The 26,922-nt window shown below is 37.3% G+C and overlaps 2 protein-coding genes across 2 annotated transcripts in view; one reads left to right on the top strand and one right to left on the bottom strand.

Moving 5' to 3' along the window:
• LOC138702274 (serpin A9-like) overlaps positions 1–26,922 on the bottom strand; it is a 238,260-nt gene that overhangs the window by 196,645 nt on the left and 14,693 nt on the right. The window lies entirely within an intron of this gene.
• On the top strand, positions 887–26,672 carry LOC138701914 (leukocyte elastase inhibitor-like). Its single transcript, XM_069829276.1, has 9 exons — positions 887–1,185; positions 13,292–13,404; positions 17,354–17,530; positions 19,711–19,912; positions 20,567–20,775; positions 21,266–21,313; positions 23,219–23,413; positions 25,123–25,261; positions 26,419–26,672. The coding sequence occupies exons 1-9, from the start codon at positions 1,131–1,133 to the stop codon at positions 26,592–26,594; spliced, it is 1,314 nt and encodes a 437-aa protein (XP_069685377.1). The 5' UTR covers positions 887–1,130; the 3' UTR covers positions 26,595–26,672.

Genomic DNA, 26,922 nt, shown 5'->3' with positions numbered 1-26,922 from the left:
CGGAACAATTTTTCCCCCAAAATTATTCAAATCAACTTTACAGGGAGTTATAATAACACGTCACTGTTCGTTAACAGAAAACCACAATTCAAGTCACACAGAGTTAGTGTGCACTCAACTTTGGTTACTTGACGGTTGTCAGCCCACTTTGAGGTTTGTGGATGTAGAGGGAAAAATTGGATCGGTGTCTGGTAGAGTTCCCGGGTAGCTCAGTTGGTAGAGCGTTGGTACGTTAACCCAAAGGTCCCGGGTTGGATACCCGGCCCCGGAACAATTTTTCCCTCAAAATTATTCAAATCAACTTTACAGGGACTTATACCTGAAAGCTTAATTTGCAAGTTTGCCAATAGTTGCATCAATTTCGTCTGGATTATCCCAGAACACAGAAAGAAAAGCAATTCAAAATTATTAAACTTGAGCTCTAGATCTTGAGCTTCCAATTAAAATCCTGCCTTAAAGTTAGCGTAAGCATAAGACTTTTTATCGCCATGGGCATTTGCCCAATCTGCCCAGTTATAAAACAGGGTCTGATTCCACCATTTACCTCTTATAACTTCATCAGACTTTTTGCATAGACGCTTATTCCAGCCTAGACTGATCTGAAAACCTAATAGTAAGGGACAAGCGACTCACTCTGTTTAAAGAACATTAAATTCTTGTATTTTACCAGGAAGAGGATTACGGCCTCCAATTTGGCTGCAGGCTCTGGAGTTCCTTGATCGAAGCCCTCGGCCTATGACTTCCCCAAATTGTAAGCCTCAATGGTAACCCACATACAGCGAGAGACGAGGAAGGTGTGAAAACGTACACGAAGCAGCGTTCAATGAACTGCTCTCCTCTCCACTCACGTCCTCGTAGCAGGCCGTTTTCTCTTTGTATCCATTCGCCTAGGCAGCATTCCTCAGTCTAGGTTAACCGCGCGGTAGAACTACGTGCAGGAGGAAAACAAGCAAGGTCGAAACAAAAGTGTACAGTTGCTGTGTTTGGAACCATTCCAAGAATAAAAAGTTTATTTAACGGCTCACCTTTACTATGATGTCATTCAAGACGATATCACAATAACAAGATACGAATTGCATTCATTTTTAGTGTGCCCAGTGTTGGACGTCAGCTCACAAGCCTGCTGAAGTATGGAGAGTTTCAACACCTACGTGATGTCCAGGCGGATCACCAACATGCTTACACGTGAGTCATTCATTCAGTATGTCTCCATGTAGATCAATCTCATTGCAGTTAGAATCGCTACTCAGCGAAATGCCACGCAGTTAGCGACACCTAGACTACAGACAAGGCGCTGGTTTTTTTTAGTAGGCCTATGCCCAGATGGGCTACTTCTCTAATACGGATCAAATTATATCCCACAGTCAAAATTTAAAGCTTGTTTATAACGTGGAAAGCAAAAGGCAAACATTATCTGCAGTATTAGTAATTGTCATACTGTAAATAATGTCACTTACCTACAGTAAGCTACTTATTCAGCGAAAATTAGCTGTCAGCAACCGTGGAAATGAAAGCAACATCGTCATCACACGTGAAAGTTTGTTGTCATGGGAACTGTTTTTATAATGTTTCGCTATAAAAACTCACCAAAGGCTTATTTACTTGAGGAAACATATATGCTTATATTGGCTAGAAATCACGAAACTGGCCAAAACAGGCCCTTGAAATTTATTGTACAACTGACTGGAAATTTTAGAATTTTACTACTAAAACAATAACAACCATTATATTGTAATTTAATTACTATTTGGACAATTGTAATTGAACCATATTATACCTGAGAAGCAACTCAGTGTGGAAATGTCAGTTCTGTGACGTGTCACCGACTGCATCTTCAAAACTATTTTATCATCATTTAGTAATTAAAAGAGTGAAACACAATATTTGACAGGATTAAATGTTAGAATGTCCGTCTCCTTGGTCTCGAGGTAGCGTGCTAGACTCCTGATCAAGGTGGCCCAGGTTCGATTCCCGGTAGTGAAGTCAGAGGGAATTTAATTCGGACCTCTTCAGGGTAACTGATCTGTCCATTGTCCCAGTGTGCGTGGTGTCTCGTAGTGGCCCCCGAGTACCCTGACCCAGTAAACGGTGGAGTCCTGCAGTGTGTGTGTGTGTGTGTGTGTGTGTGTGTGTGTGTGTGTGTGTGTGTGTTCAGTATAGTTGTGGGTCTAGGTACAATAAGCCTCAGCTGCGGTGCCGAAATTATAAAAAAATAATGTTAGCATACATCTGTCATTTATTAGTTTATTACGAAAGATAGTCACTGAATTGTTTCTTTAATGCTCTAAATATTATTTAAATCAGTCCTTAATAGTTAATGTCAGTTCTGTAACACATACTACAGGCGATATAAGTATCCACTAGATAACGGCGAAAGTCCAGAACAGCTCTTTAGTTGTTTGGTATATGAAAGCGTGATTTGTAATTTTTATATTAGAGAAAGAAAAACATATGTAACAGTTTTATTACCAGTCAGTTCTGAGATAGGTGAATGCTGAAAAATACGTAAAATGTGTCATGTAGGTTTATGTTAACAGTGAGATGCAAGGTGTGCATATTCAACATAATCTCAAACCCAGTAATCAACAGGAGATTTAAGGAATAACAAATTGAAAATTGGTTTTTGTCAGTTCTGACAAGGGAAGGGTTTCGGCTCGAACGGGAATTTTTGGTTAAAAATTTATATAGAGGCTTACCTCACAATGGTTATGAAGATCATAAAAGCATTCATATGTGTAACTATCCGTTTGGTTGGTATTCGTCAATACACTTCTTTAAAAATGTACATGAGGATTCTCTATAAAATGCATGAAACAGCATGGAGCAGAGCAATAAGCACAACACGCAGAAGCAACACCTGAACAATCTTCTGAACCACACTCCAGTGCTGAAAAATCAAATGCCACCTGAATTACATTTTTGAAGTCCGAGACTTGTTCAGGATTCACGTAATCAGCTGACTGTCAGGAATACTGAAGCATAGGGCAGTATACTGGAGCAGACAACTGGTTATGAATAACAGAGTGCATTTTCATTATAAACACTCGGTTTCCCAAGTTAAGTTCTGGATTCTCAGCAAGAGTCCTTATGTAATCTGTTATTCTCCGAGCATATATTTTGTATTGTCTAAGGAAATAAATATTCAGAGGCTGGATATGTTTAGTTTTTTCAGGTGGAATGACCATACATTTCATGTCTTAGCCTTGGAATGATTCATTTATTAAGGTTGTGTCCTTGTGCGCATTCAATGGATCACACAACAGTGTACGCTTTTGTTTAGCTGCAATATTTTCAGACAGAACGTTGGAGAAAGATGTTCTTAAATGGGCTTTAGACATTTTACCACTCGCACTAGCTTCAAGGCTAGACTAGGCTAGGCTTACGGGTAAGATGTCCCATCCCCTTAACTTGTGCAGTGCTCTCCCCAACCCTCAACTTGTACAGTGCTCTAACAGACAAACCACACATTACACAAACGAATGCTTTTGGGAGCTTTACAGAGATGTAAAGATGGGCCTGTATACAAATTTTGGATACGAAATTCCTATTCGAGCCGAAACCCTTCCCTTGTGAGACGTCACAGAACTGACACTTTCGTGGACATTATTATATAAATTGTGGAATAAAATAAAATTCTCTTTTAAATAATCGTGGCCAGTTATGTAACACTGACCTACACATTAACAATAATGTACAGAAAAAATAAACTAAATAAATACCTACATAATATAATGTGAAAAGTAGGCGTATCTCATTTTGTCCGATTTTGTGAATTTTAGCCATATGTGTCACTTCTTGTAGTGACTAGTTTCTGTAGATTGTTAAAAAATGATCTTTAAATTATTTTATACACATTTTGAATCTTAATGAGGAAAGGAGGACAAGTTCACAATATTATCTAGATATAAATTAAGTTCCACGTAAATGGCATATATTCTTATTGTATTTTTCACAATTATCTGGACAATTCAGTCTATTTAACGTCTTGCAAAAATGATATTTTTGTAGTTTGTTTTCTTTAACTCTTACTTACTTACAAATGGCTTTCAAGGAACCCGAAGGTTCATTGCCGCCCTCACATAAGCCCGCCATCGGTCCCTATCCTGTGCAAGATTAATCCAGTCTCTATCATCATATCCCACCTCCCTCAAATCCATTTTAATATTATCCTCCCATCTACGTCTAGGCCTCCCTGAAGGTCTTTTTTCCTCCGGTCTCCCAACTAACACTCTATATGCATTTCTGGATTCGCCCATACGTGCTACATGCCCTGCCCATCTCAAACGTCTGGATTTAATGTTCCTAATTATGTCAGGTGAAGAATACAATGCGTGCAGTTCTGCGTTGTGTAACTTTCTCCATTCTCCTGTAACTTCATCCCGCTTAGCCCCAAATATTTTCCTAAGCACCTTATTCTCAAACACCCTGAACCTATGTTCCTCTCTCAGAGTGAGAGTCCAAGTTTCACAACCATACAGAAGAACCGGTAATATAACTGTTTTATAAATTCTAACTTTCAGATTTTTTGACAGCAGATTGGATGATAAGAGTTTCTCAACCGAATAATAACACGCATTTCCCATATTTATTCTGCGTTTAATTTCCTCCCGAGTGTCATTTATATTTGTTACTGTTGCTCCAAGATACTTGAATTTTTCCACCTCTTCGAAGGATAAATCTCCAATTTTTATATTTCCATTTTGTACAATATTCTGATCACGAGACATAATCATATACTTTATCTTTTCGGGATTTACTTCCAAACCGATCGCTTTACTTGCTTCAAGTAAAATTTCCGTGTTTTCTCTAATCGTTTGCGTATTTTCTCCTAACATATTCACGTCATCCGCATAGACAAGAAGCTGATGTAACCCGTTTAATTCCAAACCCTGCCTGTTATCCTGAACTTTCCTAATGGCATAATCTAGAGCGAAGTTAAAAAGTAAAGGTGATCGTGCATCTCCCTGCTTTAGCCCGCAGTGAATTGGAAACGCATCAGATAGAAACTGACCTATACGGACTCTGCTGTATGTTAACTCTACAATTTAAATAATTATTTAAACACTTCTGATTTAAATGGTAAATTAGTTGTCACGACAGAGTGCAGTGGTGTTAGGAGTATATTTTCAGGTAGCAATAGTATTACAGCAGTAGTAGCAATAGCAGCTTTAGTAACAGAAGCAATAATAGTATTTCAAAAGAAATACTGTAATTAAATAAACAGAATATATATGTTTTCTGAATTACACCCAAAAGGCAGTTTCTATAAATCCAGAATATAAGATTTAAGTAATAAAATGTATGTACTATTTCAGTAGGTAGTTGTATGTCATTATTAGAGCCTGGATGTTTAGGCATTTGTAACAGTTAAAATAGCCAGGCAAAAAAAGGCAATAATCAGGTGGATTGTTTATTCTTTTTGGATTAGCTATCATGTACAACACAATGTAGGTGTGTATACAGTATTTCCACGAACGTGTTTTTCCTGATTTTACTGATATTGTTGATACGCAATGTAAATAGATTAAAACAAGACATTGGTTTCTATAGAAATCCTCCCCCACCAATAATTATTACCCAACTGCTGTAATAGAAATGTGCACAATCCAGTAACAACAACATGCAATAATGCCCTCTTAAAACATTACCTAGATCTAATTTGTATGATCGTGCAATATACGAGACGCGTCCATAAAGTAACTTTCCCACTCGTCCCACAGCTAGCAAACCATATGTTGCGCGAAGCGACTGCGTGTACGTAATAGAGTAATGTCCTGGCATGGGGCATGCGCTAGCGGAACTTCCCGAGTGCTCTCAGTAGCTTCGTTTCATTGGTTGAAGATGGACGCTCCTATTCCAGCTCTCGCCGTGTGTGAAGTGCGATCAGTGATAAAGTTTTTGAATGCACAGGGCATAGCGCCGATTGAAATTTATTGTCAGCTCGTCATGAGCAAGCAGATGGTGCGTTGCTCCACGAGGTCGTCTGTGATGATGGCTGGCCTCCTACTGCGCTCCTCGTCATGCACATTTTGGCGTCCTGCTGAAAATAGTCTACAGCAGCAATTTCAATTTCAATCGGTGCTGTGTCCTGTGCATTCAAAAACTTTATCACTGACAGCACTTCACACGCGGCGGGAGTTGGAATAGGAGCGTCCATCTTCAACCAATGAAATGAAGCTACTGAGAGCACTCGGGAAATTCCGCTAGCGCATGCGCCATGGTAGGACATTACTCTATCACGTACACGCAGTCGCTTTGCGCAACGTATGATTTGCTAGCTGTGGGACGAGTGGGAAAGTTACTTTATGGACGCGCCTCGTATATTTCAAATTCGAAAAGTAAGAGAGAAATACAATATTGCAAATAAATAGTGTAGGCTACGTTATTTGATTGTCAAGTGTTTATAACAATATCTCGGAAATATGTGTAGAAAAATTGTAGCGAGCGTTTCTTTATACTTTTTCTCGATTTTTATATATTGCACAGTCATTCTCCTGCATGACATTTTTAACTATCCAACTATGAGTACAAAAGAGTTCAAGAACAAAATAAATATTTTAGAATATTGTAGTCCTTTTGTGCTAATACATTATAGTGGAATTTATCCGAAAAACAGTAAGATACAATATATGTCAAACCAAAGGACGAAGCTTTGCAATGAAACAAAGTAATTTCCTTTTTGAAAAAAAATATAGCAACATAACAAAATGAATTGGGTTGGACATGTAAACAGAATGCACAGATCAAGGTTACCAAAACTAATAATGAAATATACTTCAAATGGAAGAAGAGAGCAGAGCTGACCAACGAAGAAACTGACGCATGAAGGCCGGAGTAGGTCAATAATGACCTTTTTCCTTGAAAGCTCAATGTTGATGATGGAATGTATTGCGTCTTTTCTTAATGCATATTCGCTCATCGAAAATCACCGAACATTCACTAATTACTTCGCAGCTGATAACTACTACACAAAGGCATATCCATCATCGGTTGTATTATTATAAAGCCAATTCGAAAGTAGTTGCCCTTTAACATCTAATTCTCTGGATAAAGGAAACATGTGACTGTTGAGAAGTTGAAGGTTCCAATGGCGTTCTTCTTCCTTCTGCAAGGTAGAAACGTGACTTTGAATATTGAACACAAGGTAGACATCAAATTGAAGAGACTGTCGCTCGCGATAAAGTACTACTATCTTTTTTTAATTTTATAATTTTTTTTTTATTTAACTTTTTTATTTAACTAGCTAGCTAGCGAGTACAAAATAAATTTATAAAATAAAAATGTTTCTAGCCACTACCGTAAGAGCCAGGATCGTGTACGGTGTGGTCTTAGCCAATAATAAAACATAAAATTTACAAGGACAGTTTACTAAATACAGTAAGTAACTTAATTCAAACCAATAAATAACACACAAGAGCAAAGAAAAAAAAAGGAGAAAAAGAGAGAAAAAACCACATTTAATGTAAATTCATAATCAGACAGAAGCCAGTGATATTCAATAGTAACATGAATATAGTCGACAGAAATAGAAGGTAAAAAAAATACATTTGTTAATATTAACTTATATATCATGAATAATTTCATAAATTTGTTTTTTAAAAGCTTCAATTTTAAAATATTTCAAATTTGGAAAATGGTTTGTAATTTTATTATAAAGTCTTGGGCCGAAACTAGCACCATGTTTAAGAGCTGCACTTGTATTACATTTAGGCTCAATTAATGGGAAAGTAGACTTTTTATCTTCTAGTACGATATTCATATCGATTAGATTTATGTCTTATTTGATTTCTGTGGTAGTAAGTTAGTAAACTATACTTATAAATTTCATCAATAGTTAATACTTTAATATCTGTATAAATTAAATTTGTTGGGTCAGACAAATTTTCATTAATCTTCTGAGTAATAAAATTAATGGATTAAGTACAGATGATGCTACTCCACCCCAATTCATTATACCATATTGTATTAATGATTGTACTAAAGCTAAAAATATTATTCTCAGTGCCTCCTTAGTGATAAAATTTCGAAGTATTATGAATTTATAAATTGTCTTTCTTTTACTTGTACACATGAAATCAATTTGTTTTCAATTTGATTAAACAATGGTATATCAGCTACGAGGCTATCTAGCGTGGAATTGGTGGTAGCGAGATTGTATTTTGGAGAGATGAAACCGAGAATTAGCTATGATATTACTTGGCTTTCACCTGACTGTTGGAAGGCCACTCTGAAAGTTTTGAGAAAAAGCTATAAAATGTTAAAACATGTGGTTGTCAGTGTTTCTGTGTTTATTGTGATATTTCGACAGTAACAACAGATGAAAATGCTGTGCGAGTAGAGCAGATGCTAAGGGAAGATCAACGGTGCAAATTCAGGAAGCCCTGAACATTGGATCGGCAGCAGTGAGGAAGGTTGAATTTAGGCGTTTTCGTAACGATCAAATTCGTCACAGATAAGTTTCGTCACGGTAGGTTTTTGTAACAATGTCATGTTTTGTCACAGAATATGATTCGTCACACGGTTTTTTGTTTTGTGACGATGCCTTCCGTCACAGCCTCGATTTTTGGGCCTTCAAACAATTAGCAGTGAAACAAAACATAGAGATCAGTACAATTCAACCTTTCCATGTACTGTATATTAGAAGTTTCACTCTGGACCGACTGGAGAAGATGATACAGTGAAAGATACTGTTGTCCAATGTGTTAAGACGTCTGTGCCACGTCTCACATGTGTTTGTTGTTCTCGTAAGGTTCTGCAATGTCTGGACATAACAGTTCCAAGTGGATGGAAGGAAGATAGGTACCTACTTCCTCTACCACGTCGCAGTCCCTTAACGTAGGTATCTTCGGCGTAGTTAAAAACAGTAACGAGATTGCCTGTGATTGTATCCTGAAGCAGGTCTAAGTGTCGACCATGTCTTCCTCAGAAACAAACGCTAATGCTAATAGCGAGTGGAACTGGTCTCGTAAGTTAACATTGTCTTCCTGGAGGTACTCATCAGCAGGCTTCGAGACTTGGGACCCGATACAATAAGTTTACTGTGCATGTACTATAGGTTGTTGACTCGCTGCAGGTAGTGAAAGATAGAGATGTGTTGAGGTAACAACGTTGCTATTTAGAGTAGAGTACGTTAGTATGGGGAAACACACACACATACGGACATTTTGAAAGTAAATATACATCACACAATGACAATGTCAAAAGAATGTGAAAAGCATTTATTCTCCTGTCTTTTATAAGCATTTGTATTTAATTATACACAGTGTTAATGGTGGAAATAAACACATAGCAATTTTAATTTCTCCATTTATTCTATTGGTTGTATTTAGGAAGTGCAGTTACATTACCGGATTGCAATGTACTACAAGATACATTTTCAGTGTCTCAAACGTAAATCTTTTTCGGTTATCTGCCAAACACAGTTTGTACTGTGACAAGCTACGCTCTACGACGCATGACGTGATAGTAGCAAAACGAAGAAACCTAACCTCATTGCAGTCTCTAAGAGAGAGTCCTTTATTCTCGGGTGACTATGTCCACTAATTTGCTGTTTATATTACACAATGTTCCATATCCGTTATTTTTACATAAAATTGATTTCCACTTCTGTTTTACATGTTCAGTAACCGGTGTACTTGGTGTCTCATTAATTCTCTGTGTCATTTCCTCAATTAATTTGAGGGCTTCCGGCATCTCTTGCTCTGGCTTTTCTAACCGTGTAATAGTTTCAGACACAGTTTGTATGAAAACCAAATTATTCGTCAGAACCTTCAAATCCAGAGCTATTTCCTTTGCGTATTTGTTGGCATTCATTCTACAGTACCTCCATCCACTGTACGCTTTACCACTATACTCAGCACGCCGTTATGCGGATTTCCTACTGAACTGCTCTATCGGGTCCGAAGTTTCGAAGCCTGCTAATCAGACAACCCTTCTGACTGGCGTCGTCTCCAAAAACACTGTTCGAAATAAAACATACAACCAGCGAGTTTTTGTCTGTGGGAATACATTTGAAACAACCGTCATGGCGTTTATTATTACGATGTACCGAAGTACATATGATATTTCAGTGCAGAAATTCTGCGTCATCATATGATGCATGAGTGGAACAGAGAAAAATTCTCTCCGTCGGATCCCGGCCACTTAGTCACTCATAATGAGTGCACCTCTGCACATGTGTGGCCATTGTGCCACTGTCATACATCTGTGACGCAGTGCATGAGGATAGGCCACTAGAGGGAACCCAAGAGGTGGAACTTAAACCGAGAGGATTCATTCCGACATCGGGATGGGAATCCGGTGTGGCTTAGTGGATAGAGCGTCAGCACGTAGAGCTGAAAACCAGAGTTCAAATCCCGGTGCCGGAGAGAATTTTTCTCTGTTCCAGTCATCCATCGTTATGACATTTGCTTTATAGCCAGTCGATACAAAGTGTGGTTACAATAAATTGTATAAGTAATTGATTAACTAGCGGACTTACTCGTGTTAATTATGTAAGTTTTTGCGGCTTACAGCTGTTTCGGTGCCTCATCACACCATCCTCAGAGCCTACTAGATCTCGGCGTCATCTCGAACTTCTCTGCCTGTTATGTGGGTGCGTTTGATTGTTGAAGGTGTTGACGCCGAGATCTAGTAGGCTGTGAGGATGGTATGATGAAGCACCGAAACAGCTGTAAGCCGCACAAACTTACATAATTAACATGAGTAAGTCCGCTAGTTAATCAATTACTTATATTCAAGTGTTAAAAGTAGTGTACGCAAGATTCAAAATGGGATAAATTGTAGATGAAAAGGATCATTTACCACCTGTTATGTGTATTAAAATAATTTCATAGACACGCCTTGTTCTCTTTGTAAGTGCAACGACAACTGGAAACCACTGTCCATGGACGCTGATATGCATAGCGTATAATTGTTGGAATATTTGTGGTCCATCCATAAATGCCAGTAAACATTTTTCTGTAATTGTTTCAATTGCCGATCAGTTGTGAATATAAGAACTATTTGTCCAAGTGCAGCATCAAAGTGTAAAAGCCATCGGTCACCGTCAACTGTTTTCTTGTATCTCTCTGCAATATCAGTGATGGTATCTATAGAAATAAGCCAACAAGAAATGAACAACCTTTGTCTGTCTAAATCGTAATATATGACAGAATATGGCCGTTACGAATTTGTATACTGTGATAAAACGTAGTGTGACGAAAATGTAATGTGTGACGAAACATACCCATGACGAAAAAAGTGTGGTGAAAAGGTCGGAAGATTATAGATGAAACATTTCATGTCAGGAAGGTCTGTAGTCTGACTTCTCCCGTTTCTCCATCCTAGGTATCTTACATAATTCCGTCAACATTTCTGCATTCCGTCATCATTCCATAGTATTTCCCGATCGCGCCGGCTGGCGACGCACGGAGGGGGCTGGCCTAGAGACGAGTGGAGTTGCCTGCTCGAAATCTAAGTAGGCAGTGAACCTTGGTGTAGTCAGCCGGTGTGGGTTTGGGAATATGCCTGGCTTGAGAGCTAGCGCAATAGATCACGAAAGGTCACAGTGCTGGGTCATAATGCATCCCTTCAGAAATTCCATTCCAGTAGTCGCTGGATCCCCCACCAACCTCAAGCGTGAGCAGAAAAGTATTCTTGTAAAATTCTTTCCATCATTTATTATCATAATACTCTGCTCTCTTAAATTGATTTCGCATATTGGGAATTAAATCAACGCCTTTCCCAAAATATGCTGTGAAATGTTTGATATACAGAATTTTGTCTGGAAAAGAAAGCAAAAACGATCAAAACTGTGTTAAGCTTTTTTGTTTGAAATATCTCAAAGAATAATCCCTGAAATTAATGACATTACTTACGGCTCACTCTGCATGTATGTTATTCTAACACAGTGATGTCAAAGCAAGCGCATTTCCTGACCTTGACGTCGTGCGCGGGCATCAAGCGCTAGGTATGAAAGGAGAAGGGATTATGTATATGAATAAGCAGCCTGTTGGATTAAAAAACGGTGGTGTATAAACTTTAAACGGAACGTGAAATTTTATGTCGTTATTTTTATTTGGCTTCTTTCTGTTTGATATTACCTATATTGTCTGTAAAACAAAAGTACTAACACTGTTTTCTTAATATTGCAGTTTAGTTTTAAACGTTAATAACATAATAAAGAGTTAAGAAGGAATATTCACATAAATTCCACAGTATTACAACTATACTGTACTAAGTGGATGAAATACATCATTCATAAAGAAAGTGATATCCCAAAAAAGAGATTGAGTATGACATGATAAGTTGGAATTGATGGTATCTTTAACCTTATAAAATTAATCAATAAACTAATCCAAATAATATTTAGTACAAAACAAAGTTACCTAGGTACTGTATAGGATATGTTTTAACTGTAACCAATATTACAAAACAAAACTCTTATCGGATTATGCTTTAAAGGTGATATTGGTGCGCAACTTCCTATCATCAGAATATTAAATTATTTTCTCGAAAACTGCTGAAGCTATAGAGCGAACGTTTTTGCAACACATGGGCACATATCTTTTGTTTAAGATGTAACAGTTGTTACTTTGTTAATTCATTTCCTTGCAAACTTTTAAGCGCGAATATTTTCAAAAATTTTAATACACTATCTTCAGTAAAACGTATTTACAAAATACTAATTTACGAAAACATTGTTTCAATACCTGTAAGACTACTAAATATACATATGACTTTTCTAAAAAGAAGTTGAGAAAATATTCCATTTCAATAAGAAACAAACTTGTGAAAAATGAGCATTAAAATTAAAACTTACATTCTTATAATGCACTTAAACTTCTCAGACAATATAAAAATTAACATGGATATAGTTTTAATAAATTCTCTTCCCTTTATCCTTTAAATCAGTGCTGGCCATCCCTGAATATAGCTCGACCAAGCGGCACATCTCTTTCCTTTCCGTTTAAAGCGCTCAGGCTCTCCTGACCTCTAAAGCGCGCGCTTGCGCCTATGGGCATCAGTTGACATGACTTCTAACATATGACAAATACGCCCATAAATAAAATATAGCGGTAGTTATAATCCTGAATAAAAAAATATAAGTATAGATAGAATATAAACTAGTGCGATTTCTAAACTCAGGATATCTCCACTACCAGTTTGGAGAGTAAGTTGTAAGCTAGAGCTGGTTAAGGTACGTAATTCACAAAGCCAGAGTAGTAGATTGAAACAAAGTTTAACGTATAGGCCTAATGAGTGCCTTAATTTGTTCTAAGTTTGATTATAATAATTTATTTTGTTTCAGTTTTTGGAATGATATTCTTAGTTCTGAGCTCACAAATCCACGTATCCGCTGCGGAAACTACGAGTTCAGCAGTCTCCGAGGCTGTAACACACTTTTCCCTGGATCTGCTCAAGGTAAAACGGCACATTACACAGCAATTCTTCACGCACTTACTGACCTCGGAACACATTTCTCTCTTTTCCCTGTCCTTAAGCAAATCTCTGTATTTGCTCACATACCAGTTAACTGAATAACTCTACAATTAAAAACAAAACGTTGTCTTCGCTAATCTATAGTCCGGGTCATCTTACTTGATATCCTAAGGGCGAAACCTAACCATTTTTCCTCCATTACTACATATGCTTTTTTTTAGTAGGTTATTTTACGACGCTGTATCAACATGTAGGTTATTTAGCGTCTGAATGAAATGAAGGTGATAATGCCGGTAAAAAAGTTCGGGGTCCAGCACCGAAAGTTACCCAGCATTTGCTCATATTGGGTTGAGGGAAAACTCCGGAAAAAACCTCAACCAGGTAACTTGCCCCAACCGGGAATCGAATCCGGGCCACCTGGTTTCAGACGCGCTGACTATATATGCTAGTGGATTATAGTAATGTTCTAGTTTGCATGTTGAATTTTCTTTTGCCAACTTAGTTTCGAATTTCGATACTGAGCAATACTACAACTAGTAGTGCTTTTCTAACTGTTATGTTGGCAGCAGGAACAGCTGTTGTCGACAGAGCACATTCTGAAAATTCAAATTGTTCAAGATTTCTGAGCCGATTACTGGAAGCTAGTGAAATTCGGACATACTAATAATTAATTAATATCAGTATTAGGTATATTAATACACAAGTTAATAGTTATTTTATATGTTGTGTTGCGTTGTGGTTACAATTCAAGATTATAGTCAGATAAGTGTAAATAAATATAAAATACGGTGTGATACATGCACTTGGGTGATCGATAGAAAATACACACGGAGACAGGAATTATAACTAGAATAGCAAAATTATTAGGCGTAAGTAGCCTAAGTGTTCTTAAACATATTCAAAGTGGCATTCGATTTTCGGAGTTTGTACTAATCATTTCACGTGATCAAACAAAACACATTTTTAGGTTAGGTCTCGTGAATCGTGAACTGTTTAGTCAAAGCAATGAACTTCATGTTGTCAGACAAAATACATTTTAATATTAGATCATATTAATCTACTAATTTCCAACATAATTAATGTGTGAGAGGTCCTGGAGGAAAATATGGGCCTACTCTTTCACAAATTATTCAACCATTTAGAAAACACCTCAACATAAAGATGAGATGTAGTAAATAAGTAAATAAGCAAGACATCGTTGTTGTTAAAAGTATATCATTATTATTATTATTATTATTATTATTATTATTATTATTGTACATGGCATTATGATTTTACCCTGTTCGGTGATATCTGGTATTAGTTGGCAACACTGAAGAGCCGGTCCAAGTAGCCTTTTAGGAACTAATCTTACGTAATCCTCACTATAATGTCAGTACTGACTACAGTTCTAAGCCGTAACTGTAGTTCAACGTTAGCACGCTATGTTCCATTCAGGCGGTCCGGATTCGATCCCCGACAGGTAGACATGAAAAAAAGCAGACGTTGCAGAGGGTATTTTGTCAAGGTACTTCAGTTTCCCTCTCTTTCCACCGACAAACTCCATCTCCCTCTGATTTCATCCCTTATCTGCAGTACTCATAGTTAGAAATAAGCAGGAGTGAATTCTTAGAAGTAGTACGGGTTTCCAACTCTGATACAAGATTTAAAGACTTAGAACTCTGGGCCCCTGGGACTTATCAGGTAGGCCTACTCGCCTGGAGATGGGCTAATATAAGTATAAGTGCATATATTCGTCTCGAGAGCGGTCCTTGAAAAGCAGAGACAAGGCAACTATTGATATAGGAGATTGCATTTTTTTTTCTTTCCTTTTCTTATTTTAGGGTAAGTGAAGCTATTAACGTCATGCAGATTATAACGTCATCTAATATTTTATAATTTTGTCTGACTCTACATCCTTCTTTTAACATCATGTCATATACATCTCATCGATACGAGGGACTGATTACTTACTTATTGGCTTTTAAGGAACCCAGAGGTTCACTGCCGCCCTCACATAAGCCCGCCATTGGTTCCTATCCTGAGCAACATTAATCCAGTCCCTACCATCATATCCCACCTCCCTCAAATTCATTTTAATATTATCCTCCCATCTACGTCTCGGCCTCCCCAAAGGTCTTTCCCCCTCTGGCCTCCCAACTAACACTCTATATGCGTTTCTGGATTCACCCATACGTGCTACATGCCCTGTCCATCTCAAACGTCTGGATTTAATGTTCCTAACTACTTCAGGTGAAGGATATAATACGTGCAGCTCTGCGTTGTGTAACTTTCTCCATTCTCCTGTAACTTCATCCCTCTTAGCCCCAAATATTTTCCTAAGAACCTTATTCTCAAAAACCCTCAATCTCTGTTCCTCTCTCAAAGTGAGAGTCCAAGTTTCACAGCCAGACAGAACAACCGGTAATAGAATTGTTTTATAAATTCTAATTTTCAGATTTTTTGACAGCAGACTATATGACAAAAGCTTCTCAACCGAATAATAACAGGCATTTCCCATATTTATTCTGCGTTTAATTTCCTCCCGAGTGTCATTTATATTTGTTACTGTTGCTCCAAGATATTTGAATTTTTCCACCTCTTTGAAGGATAAATCTCCAACTTTTATAGTTCCATTTCGTACAATATTCTGATCACGAGACATAATCATATACTTAGTCTTTTCGGGATTTACTTCCAACCCTATCCCTTTACTTCCTTCAAGTAGAATTTCCGCGTTTTCCCTAATCGTTTGTGGATTTTCTCCTAACATATTCACGTCATCCGCGTAGACAAGAAGCTGATGTAACCCGTTCAATTCCAAACCCTCTGTTATCCTGAACTTTCCTAATGGCATATTCTAGAGCGAAGTTAAAAAGTAAAAGTGATAGTGCATCTCCCTACTTTAGACCGCAGTGAATTGGAAAAGCATCACATAGAAACTGGCCTATACGGACTCTGCTGTAAGTTTCACTAAGACACATTTTAATTAATCGAACTAGTTTCTTGGGAATACCAAATTCAGTAAGAATATTATATAAAACTTCTCTCTTAACCGAGTCAAACGCCTTTTTTAAATCTATGAATAATTGATGTACTGTACCCTTATACTCCCATACAAACAGAATGCCAATACTTACATTCTTTTAAAGACTTCTCTTCTGAATATGGCATCATTAATGTGTTTAAGTTTAAATTTTAAACTTTTGATTGTGAATGCGTGCATAATTTTTAATGATTGAAACTAGTCATGTAACATTAAAAGATTCAAATAGTGTGGTCACTTTTAAAAAGACTTAGTTTATAAACTTTACAAATGTTCATCACATGTTAGAACCACACTTTATATCATTGATTTTATATCCGTTTTAATTTAGTTTATAATAAGCACATATGTTTCTTCTTGTATTTCACCTATGCTCAATCTGTCAATTTATGTCTCTCACCTGAAGATGGTTTTAAAAAAAAATCGAAAATATTAGTGGAATTATAACCTTGGAATGTGAAATAACAGAAAATTGTGTCTGTACTAATTGATAAGTTGTAGACGGAAACTATAAAATATTATTACGCTGAATTTAATTTAGGAGTAATTTATTTATTGCGATTTTTTCATTTAATATTATCTATTTGTAAGTCAAGAAATTTGGTTGTTTCTATTAGAGACCTGTTGTCAATTATTGCACTTGAAATTTGCGAGATTGAATTTTGGCAGGATTTTAAATTGGATGCAATAATAAGAATTCTGTGACTCCGTCACTTTTCCTTTCCCTTATCGTTTCCCCATACAACATTTGATTTAGTCGTTCACAGTTACAATAATGGGGCTTTACCTCTCGATTCCGAAACAATTATTAAAGTTCAAATTAATTCCTAGAAACTGTCGCAATTATATTGTATTTGCAGAAATTCTTTATAGACCTACTGTACATATTTATGTGTAATGTTTCAGGCAACTATCCTCGACAATAAAGAAAATGTGGTTATGTCACCAGTCAGCGTGTATACTCTGTTAGCCATGGTACAACAGGGAGCAAAGATGAAATCTCTGAAGGAAATGGACAATGTTCTGTATGCTTCCTCCAACACGACAAGAGATGGATGCCACAACCTGACTCTCAGCATTCAGGTTAGTATTTAGTGCATAACAGATGTGCATAAGAAAATACCTTTCTCACTATAACGGAGGTTTCGTAATTCAGTACACAAACTGAGATAATAAATGGAGAGGCCGAGAAAAATACTTCTTGTCGAGACAACATGACGTCGGCGAGTCTTCGTTATCCCGTTATGCGACAATCAAATCGTTATAGTAAAACATCTGGTAAAGAAATTTGTTTCTTAAAACTCCGCCGGGAACGTTGGAGAAGTTATGTAGTTACAATAAATCTTGTTGTCATAATATCACTTCATTATAGCCAGTAAGGACATAGTCTATATACAATCACAAATCACGATTTCTTGCGTAAGAACACAAGACTGGGTGTTCAGTTCAAAGTGTGTCATGGCTCTCTGTATGCCGTCATGTGGCTAGTCGAGATGAGCCTACAGAATTCAATCTTCCTAAACTTCCGCAGAGGTGTACTACCTATGTGTCAGAGAAGTTGCATAGCAAGTACGGCGTTCATTCTGAAGAGTAGCCTACTTACTGATATGTACGGTAACGCCGGTAGTGGCAGGAATGTGAACTGTTTGGAAACATGTACTGAGGTGGGTTTTTTTCTTACTGTCGGGATATGGGGAGAGGGTTAAGACGATTTCTTACGTATTTATTGACATTAACTTTCACTGTCAACATGGACACGGAACATTTGATTTGTGTTGTGGAATGTTGCCGTACGCAACCGATGATAACAAATACCCTGCGTACGACTTGCCCGCGCAAAACACAATACGAAAGAAGTTATGGTAGCACACAGACAGTACAGACCGCTATCTGTTGCTACGACGTTCAAGTTATACCGTACACGTTCTCAAGTTCACATTGAACGCCTTCATTAATAGGCAACTTCTCTGACATAAAAGCTGAAACTCGCTTCCAATCGCTGACTCACAACAGTGACGTCATGACACACTTTGAAATGAACACCCAGTATTCTTATTCTTTGCTAGGAACGTTGGAGAAGTTGCATAGATGAGAACTTGAGGTCTTTAAGAATCCCTGCATTTCTTTTACAAGAAATCTCGTGGTAATAATTATACTTATTATTTCATTGTAGTCATAAGGATATAAATAGAGTTTCTATGCAGACCGGTCCCACTCCAACCTCTAACAAAATCTGTTGTCGGACAGCGAGCGGTCGTACGTCGGTGTACGGACAGATCTGTGCACGCTTCCCTACGCAGACCAGCCCCACTCCATCCGTTAGCTCCTTCAAGCCAAGCTTTTCGCACTACCATCATTAAGCCGACAGAATATTATTAGCCAGGTCCGGGTCTTCATATGTACGAGCATATGAGTATGATATAATAATTATTTCAAGTTGTTTTAATGAAAATTAAACGAGTTTTCCATAGGGGGTCTTCAAAAGCTCATTAGAATAATGATTTTAAATTTCAGATCAATTTATGACAAAAAGAACATAATTTAAATTAAAGAAATCAATTGTAATATACAAAACCAATCAAAAAGAGATAGCTATTTTGGACGCTGGTGACCTAGGTTTGTATATCTAATTCACCATCATTACAGAACTCTGAGGTCGAGACCACACATGCTCACCGGAGAATTATTGTCTCACTCTTTACAATCACGAATTGTGTTGCTACCATGATCCAATGATGAAGATCTTCCTTGCCGTTGACTGCCGTGGCGAAAATCAAATTTTCCATATGGTCCCACAAAAATAAGTCCAAGCTGTTAAGATCTGGTGATCTTGGTGGCCAAGCAACCGGTTCAGCATGACCAATCCTTCGATTAGGAAAGATAGTATTCAGAAAATTACAACCAGTAATGCGCCAATGCGCTGTACAACCATCGCTCTGGTACCTCATGCGTCGTCTCACAGTCAAAGGAACATATTCAAGCAAGATGGGGAGAGTTTTCTGGAGAAGTGGTGATAAATGTCATCGTTAAGATGCGGTGACAGAAGATAACACCAGCCGCTGATGCAGACACAAACTTACCAAATGATGACTGCCACAGTTTCCAGAACAAATATTGTTTGCACACTTTCAGGCACTATGTTGACAACTTGTTCGTCGCATAGCAGGACAACGACGCATCGTCGATTTCATGTAGTCTGGCAGATTGTCTCTACCCTTCCCTTTCAATTCTGAAACATCTTATTATATGGAATTCTTTTTTAGAAGGCGGATTCTCTCCCATCGCTGAGATTTCTCAACAAAGCAAGAGTGCAAGGAAGCCACAACTTCGTACCAGACTTCAAGAAGACTTTGGTTAAAGTTTTCAGATCCAGGTTTTATGTTCCGAAACAAGATCGAGGTCAACAAAGTAGTCGCAGTGACAACCGAACTTTGCCAATGGGTTTGACGAAGATCGTGGTTCCACGTAAGTAGGCCTACCGATATAGCTGCGTTTATATGTATTACCCAATGCTACACAAATTGTTTTAATGATTATTATGATTATTAATTATATTAGAGGAGAAACATTCGCTCCTGCGACGAGGATAGAACCCGGGTCCTCGGTTCTACGTACCAAATGCTCTAACCACTGAGCTACACCGAAGTTCAATCCACAGCACCAGGTCGAATCTCTCTTCTGTAATGTTTTTCCCTTTGTGGCCTGATTCCAAATGCGACATATATCTTGTCAACTGCCATTATACAAGGAGCGCACTCAATTGAGTGACTTGGTGGCTGGGATTCCACAGTAATATGCACTGTTGGACGAAAAATCTACGTAAAGATTAATTTTTGGTCCTACAGAATATATCTGTTATGGTAACAATGATTGTTAGAGCAGAAAAATTCGCTCCGGTGCCGGGGATCGAACGGTCCTCGGTTCTACTTACCAAGTGCTCTAATCACTGAGCTACGCCGAAGTTCAATCCACAGCACCGGATCGAATCTCTCTCCTCTAGTTTAGAACATAATATTTGAATTTTATTCTATCGGCCGCCCTAGAGAATTGGCCGCCTGAGTGCACGCACTCACTGCACATCTACTCAGCTAGTCCTGATTCTATGTTTTATATCAACAGATAGAAATACGCCAAAAACTTTCTTTGCTCTTGCCAACCTCCTGCATTTCAACGGATATTGGGCCCAAATGGACAGTGCACCTGTTAAAATCAAGTTCAGTAGGGCTCCAGGAGAAGAGATTCAAATAGACGGAATTCAGTTGAAGAAGAAATGCTTCACAGGAGAGTCCCCAGATATCGGTGCAAAGTGGATTCATTTGCCTCTCGCTGTAAGTATTGCTTTTTTATAAAAGACTGCTCTATCAAGGTTTTTAAACTGTAAAATAAAGAAGAATTATAAATGTGAATCTATGAATTACACAGTGCCAGTATTACTTCTTTCGATTTCTATTGTTTCTCCTTTCAAGTCTAAATTTGTTCCACATAAAAACAGAACTTCTGTAAGATAAACTCACTTAGGAATGGGATTGTTTTTATTCTTTCACTACTTTAGGGTGCTATTCATAGACATTTCGCTAGCCCGCGCTACGAGCGTGCTAAACTAGCCCCGGCTATCGACTGGTTACTTGTACAGGATTCATATCATATCGCTAACACTGGTTTATGAATACGAAAAACGTTAGTTCGCTGATCATCCACCGGAAGCCTGCGCTAAGAATATCTATGAATACGGCCCTAAAATGTTTATCTTAAAATGTAAGTTAAATATTATTTATAACAGAAGTGATTTAATTACATATTTTGTTATTCCTTCCTTAGATTCACTGTGCATCGGAGAAGAAAGGAATAAAACCTAAAACATACTGGGTAAGTGAAAAAAAGACGAAAGTTGCAGGAAAAATTATCCTTTCCTAAATTCCTCAACTTGAAACATAACGGCAAAGGAACCTACGAATTAGGGGATAACTATCCTAGTCCAGTGTTAATTTCAGAGTGTGGCTTGGGTAAGAAATTTAATCTCTGAAATGCTTACAATGCTCTACAGTCAAATATTACACTAATTATATTTATTTTCGTGCTAAAAGTATTAATTATTTAGCATATATAGTGTTCAATGCTTGTTACGAATCCTTCAAATAAGCCTCGAAAAATGAGAGTATAAGGGTACATTGCATCAGTTATTCATAGATTTCAAAAAGGCATATGACTCGGTTAAGAGAGAAGTTTTATATGATATTCTTATTGAATTTGGTATTCCCAAGAAACTAGTTCGATTAATTAAAATGTGTCTCAGTGAAACGTACAGCAGAGTTCGTATAGATCAGTTTCTGTCAGATGCGTTTCCAATTCACTGTGGGCTAAAGCAAGGAGATGCACTATCACCTTTACTTTTTAACTTTGCTTTAGAGTATGCCATTAGGAAAGTCCAAGATAACAGAGAGGGTTTGGAATTGAACCGGTTACATCAGCTGCTTGTCTATGCGAATGACGTTAATATGTTAGGAGAAAATCCACAAACGATTAGGGAAAACACGGAAATTTTACTGGAAGCAAGTAAAGAGATAGGTTTGGAAGTAAATCCCGAAAAGACAAAGTATATGATTATGTACGAAATGGAAATATAAAAATTGGAAATTTATCTTTTGAAGAAGTGGAGAAGTTCAAATATCTTGGAGCAACATTAACAAATATAAATGGCACTCGGGAGGAAATTAAACACAGAATAAATATGGGAAATTCCTGTTATTATTCGGTTGAGAAGCTTTTATCATCCAGTCTGCTGTCAAAAAATTTGAAAGTTAGAATTTATAAAACAGTTATATTACCGGTTGTTCTTTATGGTTGTGAAACTTGGACTCTCACTTTGAGAGAGGAACATAGGTTAAGGGTGTTTGAGAATAAGGTGCTTAGGAAAATATTTGGGGCTAAGAGGGATGAAGTTACAGGAGAATGGAGAAAGTTACACAACACAGAACTGCACGCATTGTATTCTTCACCTGACATAATTAGGAACATTAAATCCAGACGTTTGAGATGGGCAGGGCATGTAGCACGTATGGGCGAATCCAGAAATGCATATAGAGTGTTAGTTGGGAGACCGGAGGGAAAAATACCTTTAGGGAGGCCGAGACGTAGATGGGAAGATAATATTAAAATGGATTTGAGGGAGGTGGGATATGATGACAGAGAATGGATTAATCTTGCTCAGGATAGGGACCAATGGCGGGCTTATGTGAGGGCGACAATGAACCTCTGGGTTCCTTAAAAGGCAGTAAGTAAGTAAGTAAGTAAGTATAGTGTTCAATAGTTACTGCACTGTACTGTTCACGTGTAAACTGTTAGTTCTAACAGGATCATCGCACCTAGCGATCATTTGAACATTCTTTTTGGCATACGGTTATCTTTCATTCTTTCAAGGTGTCCCAGCCATCTTAATCTTTGTTGAAATAAATATCATCCGTGCCTTTCATTATTCTTGAATAAATTCACAAGCAGCGCAACTGTTCGTGAATTTATCGCAATCGTGCTATTACTTTATACCTATGATATTTTTTCCTGTAGTTAAATGGCAGAGGGAAACGTAATAGGATTTTAATGCGGATTTAAAATAAACAGACTTACAAATGACATGTGAACATAAAATATGATTGCTCATTTGGGAGATAAAGCTCTTCAGATCAATACAATACAAAAAAAACTGAAAAAGAGATAAATCCAAGATTGTTTGGTCTAACGATTCTCTCAGAATTGTCTTCAATTTTATGCTTACAGAGTAAGAGGGGAGCATCGCTGATGATTATTCTTCCCACAACAAAGCACGGACTGGACAATTTAGTGGAACGCCTAACTCCTCAGCATGTCAACAGATTTATCAATTACAGACGTCAAGATAAGAAAATGCTCGACATAACTTTACCAGAGTTCGAAATTTCCAACGCTACCAACTTAATTCCGTACCTACGAAAGGTAAGGGGCTCATATCTTTATATAGACGTTTATAACAATTAATGGTAAACATTAAATAATAGTACAATAATGTTTCATGTTCAGTTATTCGACATTATTAATGTATAAATACTCAGTGACTATTCGATTTTGATTCCAACATGTTTCTTTATAAAAATTAGTTCTACAATTACAGTGAATTGAAAAACTACTGTAGAATCTTACATCCAAACAGTAACTGTACACTTTAATTTCATTTTTAAAATTCATAATTCCATTAATATACATTGTTTTTGTCGATTCTAATTTTTTATTTGATTTGTTGATTTCCGAACATCACCATACGTTACGGTAGATATAGGTAGACCAGGCCTGGGTATAAATACTGTTCTCCAGCCAGGAGATCAACCGTGAAACGAATGTGCTTACTATTGCGTCATCTATTGGAGCGAAGTATACTGTTTTCGCTGTAAGAAAAATCCTAATGTAAACACAAGCACGTTGCTGTCATACCCGTGATTGGCTCCCAGTCGAAACACTCACACGACGCAGAGAAATATAGTTCGTGTTTGGAAACCATAATCTTGTATTATTTGAAAATAAAAAATTCAATTCTAGTTGTTAAATACAATGAAACATATAACTTCACTCATATGTAAAACGTTATGTAAAAGAAAAACTACTTTTATATTTTGTTATGTACTATGAACGCGGATTAATACCAACAGTAACACCGCGGTAGTCTGTTCTTCTAAGAGCTGGCGTCATTAGATAAGCACGTGGTACTGAAGTATGGCTTCTGTATCCTCGGTGTGTGTGGTTATTAGTCATAAGATTGGAAACCTTCTCAAAAGCGGAAAAACAAGTAGTCTTAAATGTATATAATAATTTATGCGATAATTTAATTACAGTGATTATAAAGTAAATGTTTCCTAAGGAAACGAATGCATAGTAGTGAGGTTAGGTCTACTTGACGAGTAACGGGAAATGTTTAACATGAAACAGAATGTACAACAGTAGGCGGGAACATGTACTGAGAATCTATGGCGCCAAACAGTGGCCAATGAAGCCTCACTTCAGTCACGTGCTATTGTTTACATTAGGATTTTTCTTACAGCGAAAAGATTATAGATAATATTACCGTTATAACGCCAGTTTAAAAAACATGCGCTCTCCTGCATATGTTATTTCCTGTATGGAGGGATTAAAAGACCAGGAGATTAACCGTGATCTAATTTTGTAACTAGGGTAGTATAAGTATGTGTGTATCAGTGTTATCGTTTGTGCTTTGAAAGTTAGCCAATGGAGATGCTTATACCCACGTGTGTGATCTTATGACATCAACATTCATTCTTAGCATAACCACGCTGCGTCTCATTCCTCTGAGACTTTCTCCTGGTTGGAGTACAGTAACTCGATTGAGTCACTCCAGACCACCCCTAACTCCCCACTCCACCTTCCCCGGCTGAGACAGTAATGTTTTGGTGCTGTACGAGCAGGCAGGAAGGTCAGTGACGGATTGTATCAAGCGGGCATCATAGCTTTTACGAACTTTCGGCTCTCGGTCACCTAAAATCCACCAATTGATGCACAGAACTTTACTGTATGTTTATTCATAAGCTGTGTACGCGAAATCTTTCTAATAACTTTATAAACTCTATTAGAAGACTATAATAAGATAAAACAATAATAAAATATTACTAATACTACATTATAATTGTTTTTTTCAGCTTGGACTGCGTGATGTTTTCCAAAAATCTGCCAACTTGTCAGGAATTTCAACATCAGATCAACTTTACATATCAAAGTCTTTCCAGACATCACGGATAATATTAGACAGCTTTGGAGCCAGAACATCTGAATTAACAGGTAACTTAATTTACCTTGCTGTATTTTCCTAAGATTTATAATTTTCCATGTCTAAATGTGTGAAAATAACAAGACAACTATGTCTTTATGATTTACTTTCTTCGCTTAAAGGGAGAAAAACTTTAAATATGACGAGAAAGATTACATTTTCTTTTTCCCCCCTCTTTAAAATACCCTTTGATATGTGATAAATATATTACATAAAATTTAACGATTTGCTGTGACGCCATATTTAAAGCTGTGATGCACAGGATTTTTAAACGACACTAAACTTCACTGGAATTGCTCGCAACTTTAATATTTTACTTTCTTTTCCATATAAAAAGTTAAATATCTTTGGAACTACTAATGCTATAGACCTGATATTTGTTATACACATTTTTAGGCTATTAAGGAAAGTTACTGTCGAAGAGAATCATTCCCCAACGTTTATAAAAAAAATTATGTCACCTTTAAAGACAGTGGATAAAAATAAAAACATCAATGTCTTGGAGTATGGAATATAAACTATAATACTTCAAATTTCACAGTTTTTCTTGTAACTATTTCTGGAAGCAATGGACAAAAATCTATAAGAACATAACAGTTTGAATATGATACGAGTTTTTAAACTTTCCACGATAACTGTGATTAGAATTAGGCTTTTGGGTGATCAACCGTGTCCTGGAACTTGACATTTCCAACGTTTCGGAACTACATAGGCCTAAAGGTTCCATCACCAGGGCAAAAGGTATGACCAGAGAGATCGCCTACTCTATTGGGATGGTTGCACCAGGCTAATCCCGACGGTTGAGCGGTTTTCCGTGTGTTGCATGGCCTTCGTGCCGGTCGCGCACCGCTCCGTCGTCCTACATTACGTAAGCGAACGCTCTGTATCTTTAAGAACATCAGTTAAATACAGTTATAACCAACACCTGTAATATGAACTGCGATATTTAAAATAATCTCAATTTTTCTCGTAACTGTTCTTGGAATCATTGGGTAGACATATTACGAACATAACGCCGATAATGATAATTGTGATAATAATCGTGATAATTATAATTTCTATCGGATTTTATTAAAGCAATCTGTAATATCAATTAATCAAACAGGTTTTCTAAATAGAGATGACTTCAATATCAATCTAAACCATAAAAAATGATCCTCTGTTACAGAAATAAATTCTCCAACCGCATTTGATGAGTGGGATCAACCAGAACAGACCACAGTTGTTGATGAACCATTCCTGTTCTTCATTGTGGACGGACTGAACCACCTGCCTCTGTTGGTTGGCAGAGTAGAGAGACCTGTGACACCAGTTCCAGTCTATGAAAGGAATTTATCCCGATAGTCATGTTCAATGTGTTATAGAATTTTATTATACAAATTATAAATGTTGGTGAAGCTACAAATAAAGAAAGTACAAACATATTTTGTATCTGTTTAGAAGAATTTTACGCTGTACGTTTTGTATTCTTATTGTGAGAGCATGGTTTAGGTGCCTGGATTTCGAAGACCGGGTCTGGGATAGACCCTTGCAATTAGGTTCACATGATTCATTGTGTGACCTATATACAGTACATAGTGTAAGGGATTAAACCAAATACCTTCAAAGATAATTCATGGAGGACGTGGGATTGAAAACTCGTCTGTCAGTGTTGTTCTAGCTCCGAACACTT

The sequence above is a fragment of the Periplaneta americana genome, chromosome 6 (assembly GCF_040183065.1).
Source record: "Periplaneta americana isolate PAMFEO1 chromosome 6, P.americana_PAMFEO1_priV1, whole genome shotgun sequence".
Classification (NCBI taxonomy): Eukaryota; Metazoa; Arthropoda; class Insecta; order Blattodea; family Blattidae; genus Periplaneta; species Periplaneta americana.
Note: the sequence above shows the minus strand (reverse complement) of the source record. Positions and strands in the feature narration are given on the sequence as shown.

What these genes read in the sequence shown, in the direction of transcription:
- LOC138701914 (XM_069829276.1), top strand. Translation starts at nt 1,131, where the DNA reads ATGGAGAGTTTCAACACCTACGTGATGTCCAGGCGGATCACCAACATG. An exon ending in ACCTGACTCTCAGCATTCAG is followed by an intron (nt 17,531 to 19,710) that starts GTTAGTATTTAG and finishes ATTCTTTTTTAG; the next exon opens with AAGGCGGATTCTCTCCCATC. An exon ending in TAATTCCGTACCTACGAAAG is followed by an intron (nt 23,414 to 25,122) that starts GTAAGGGGCTCA and finishes TGTTTTTTTCAG; the next exon opens with CTTGGACTGCGTGATGTTTT.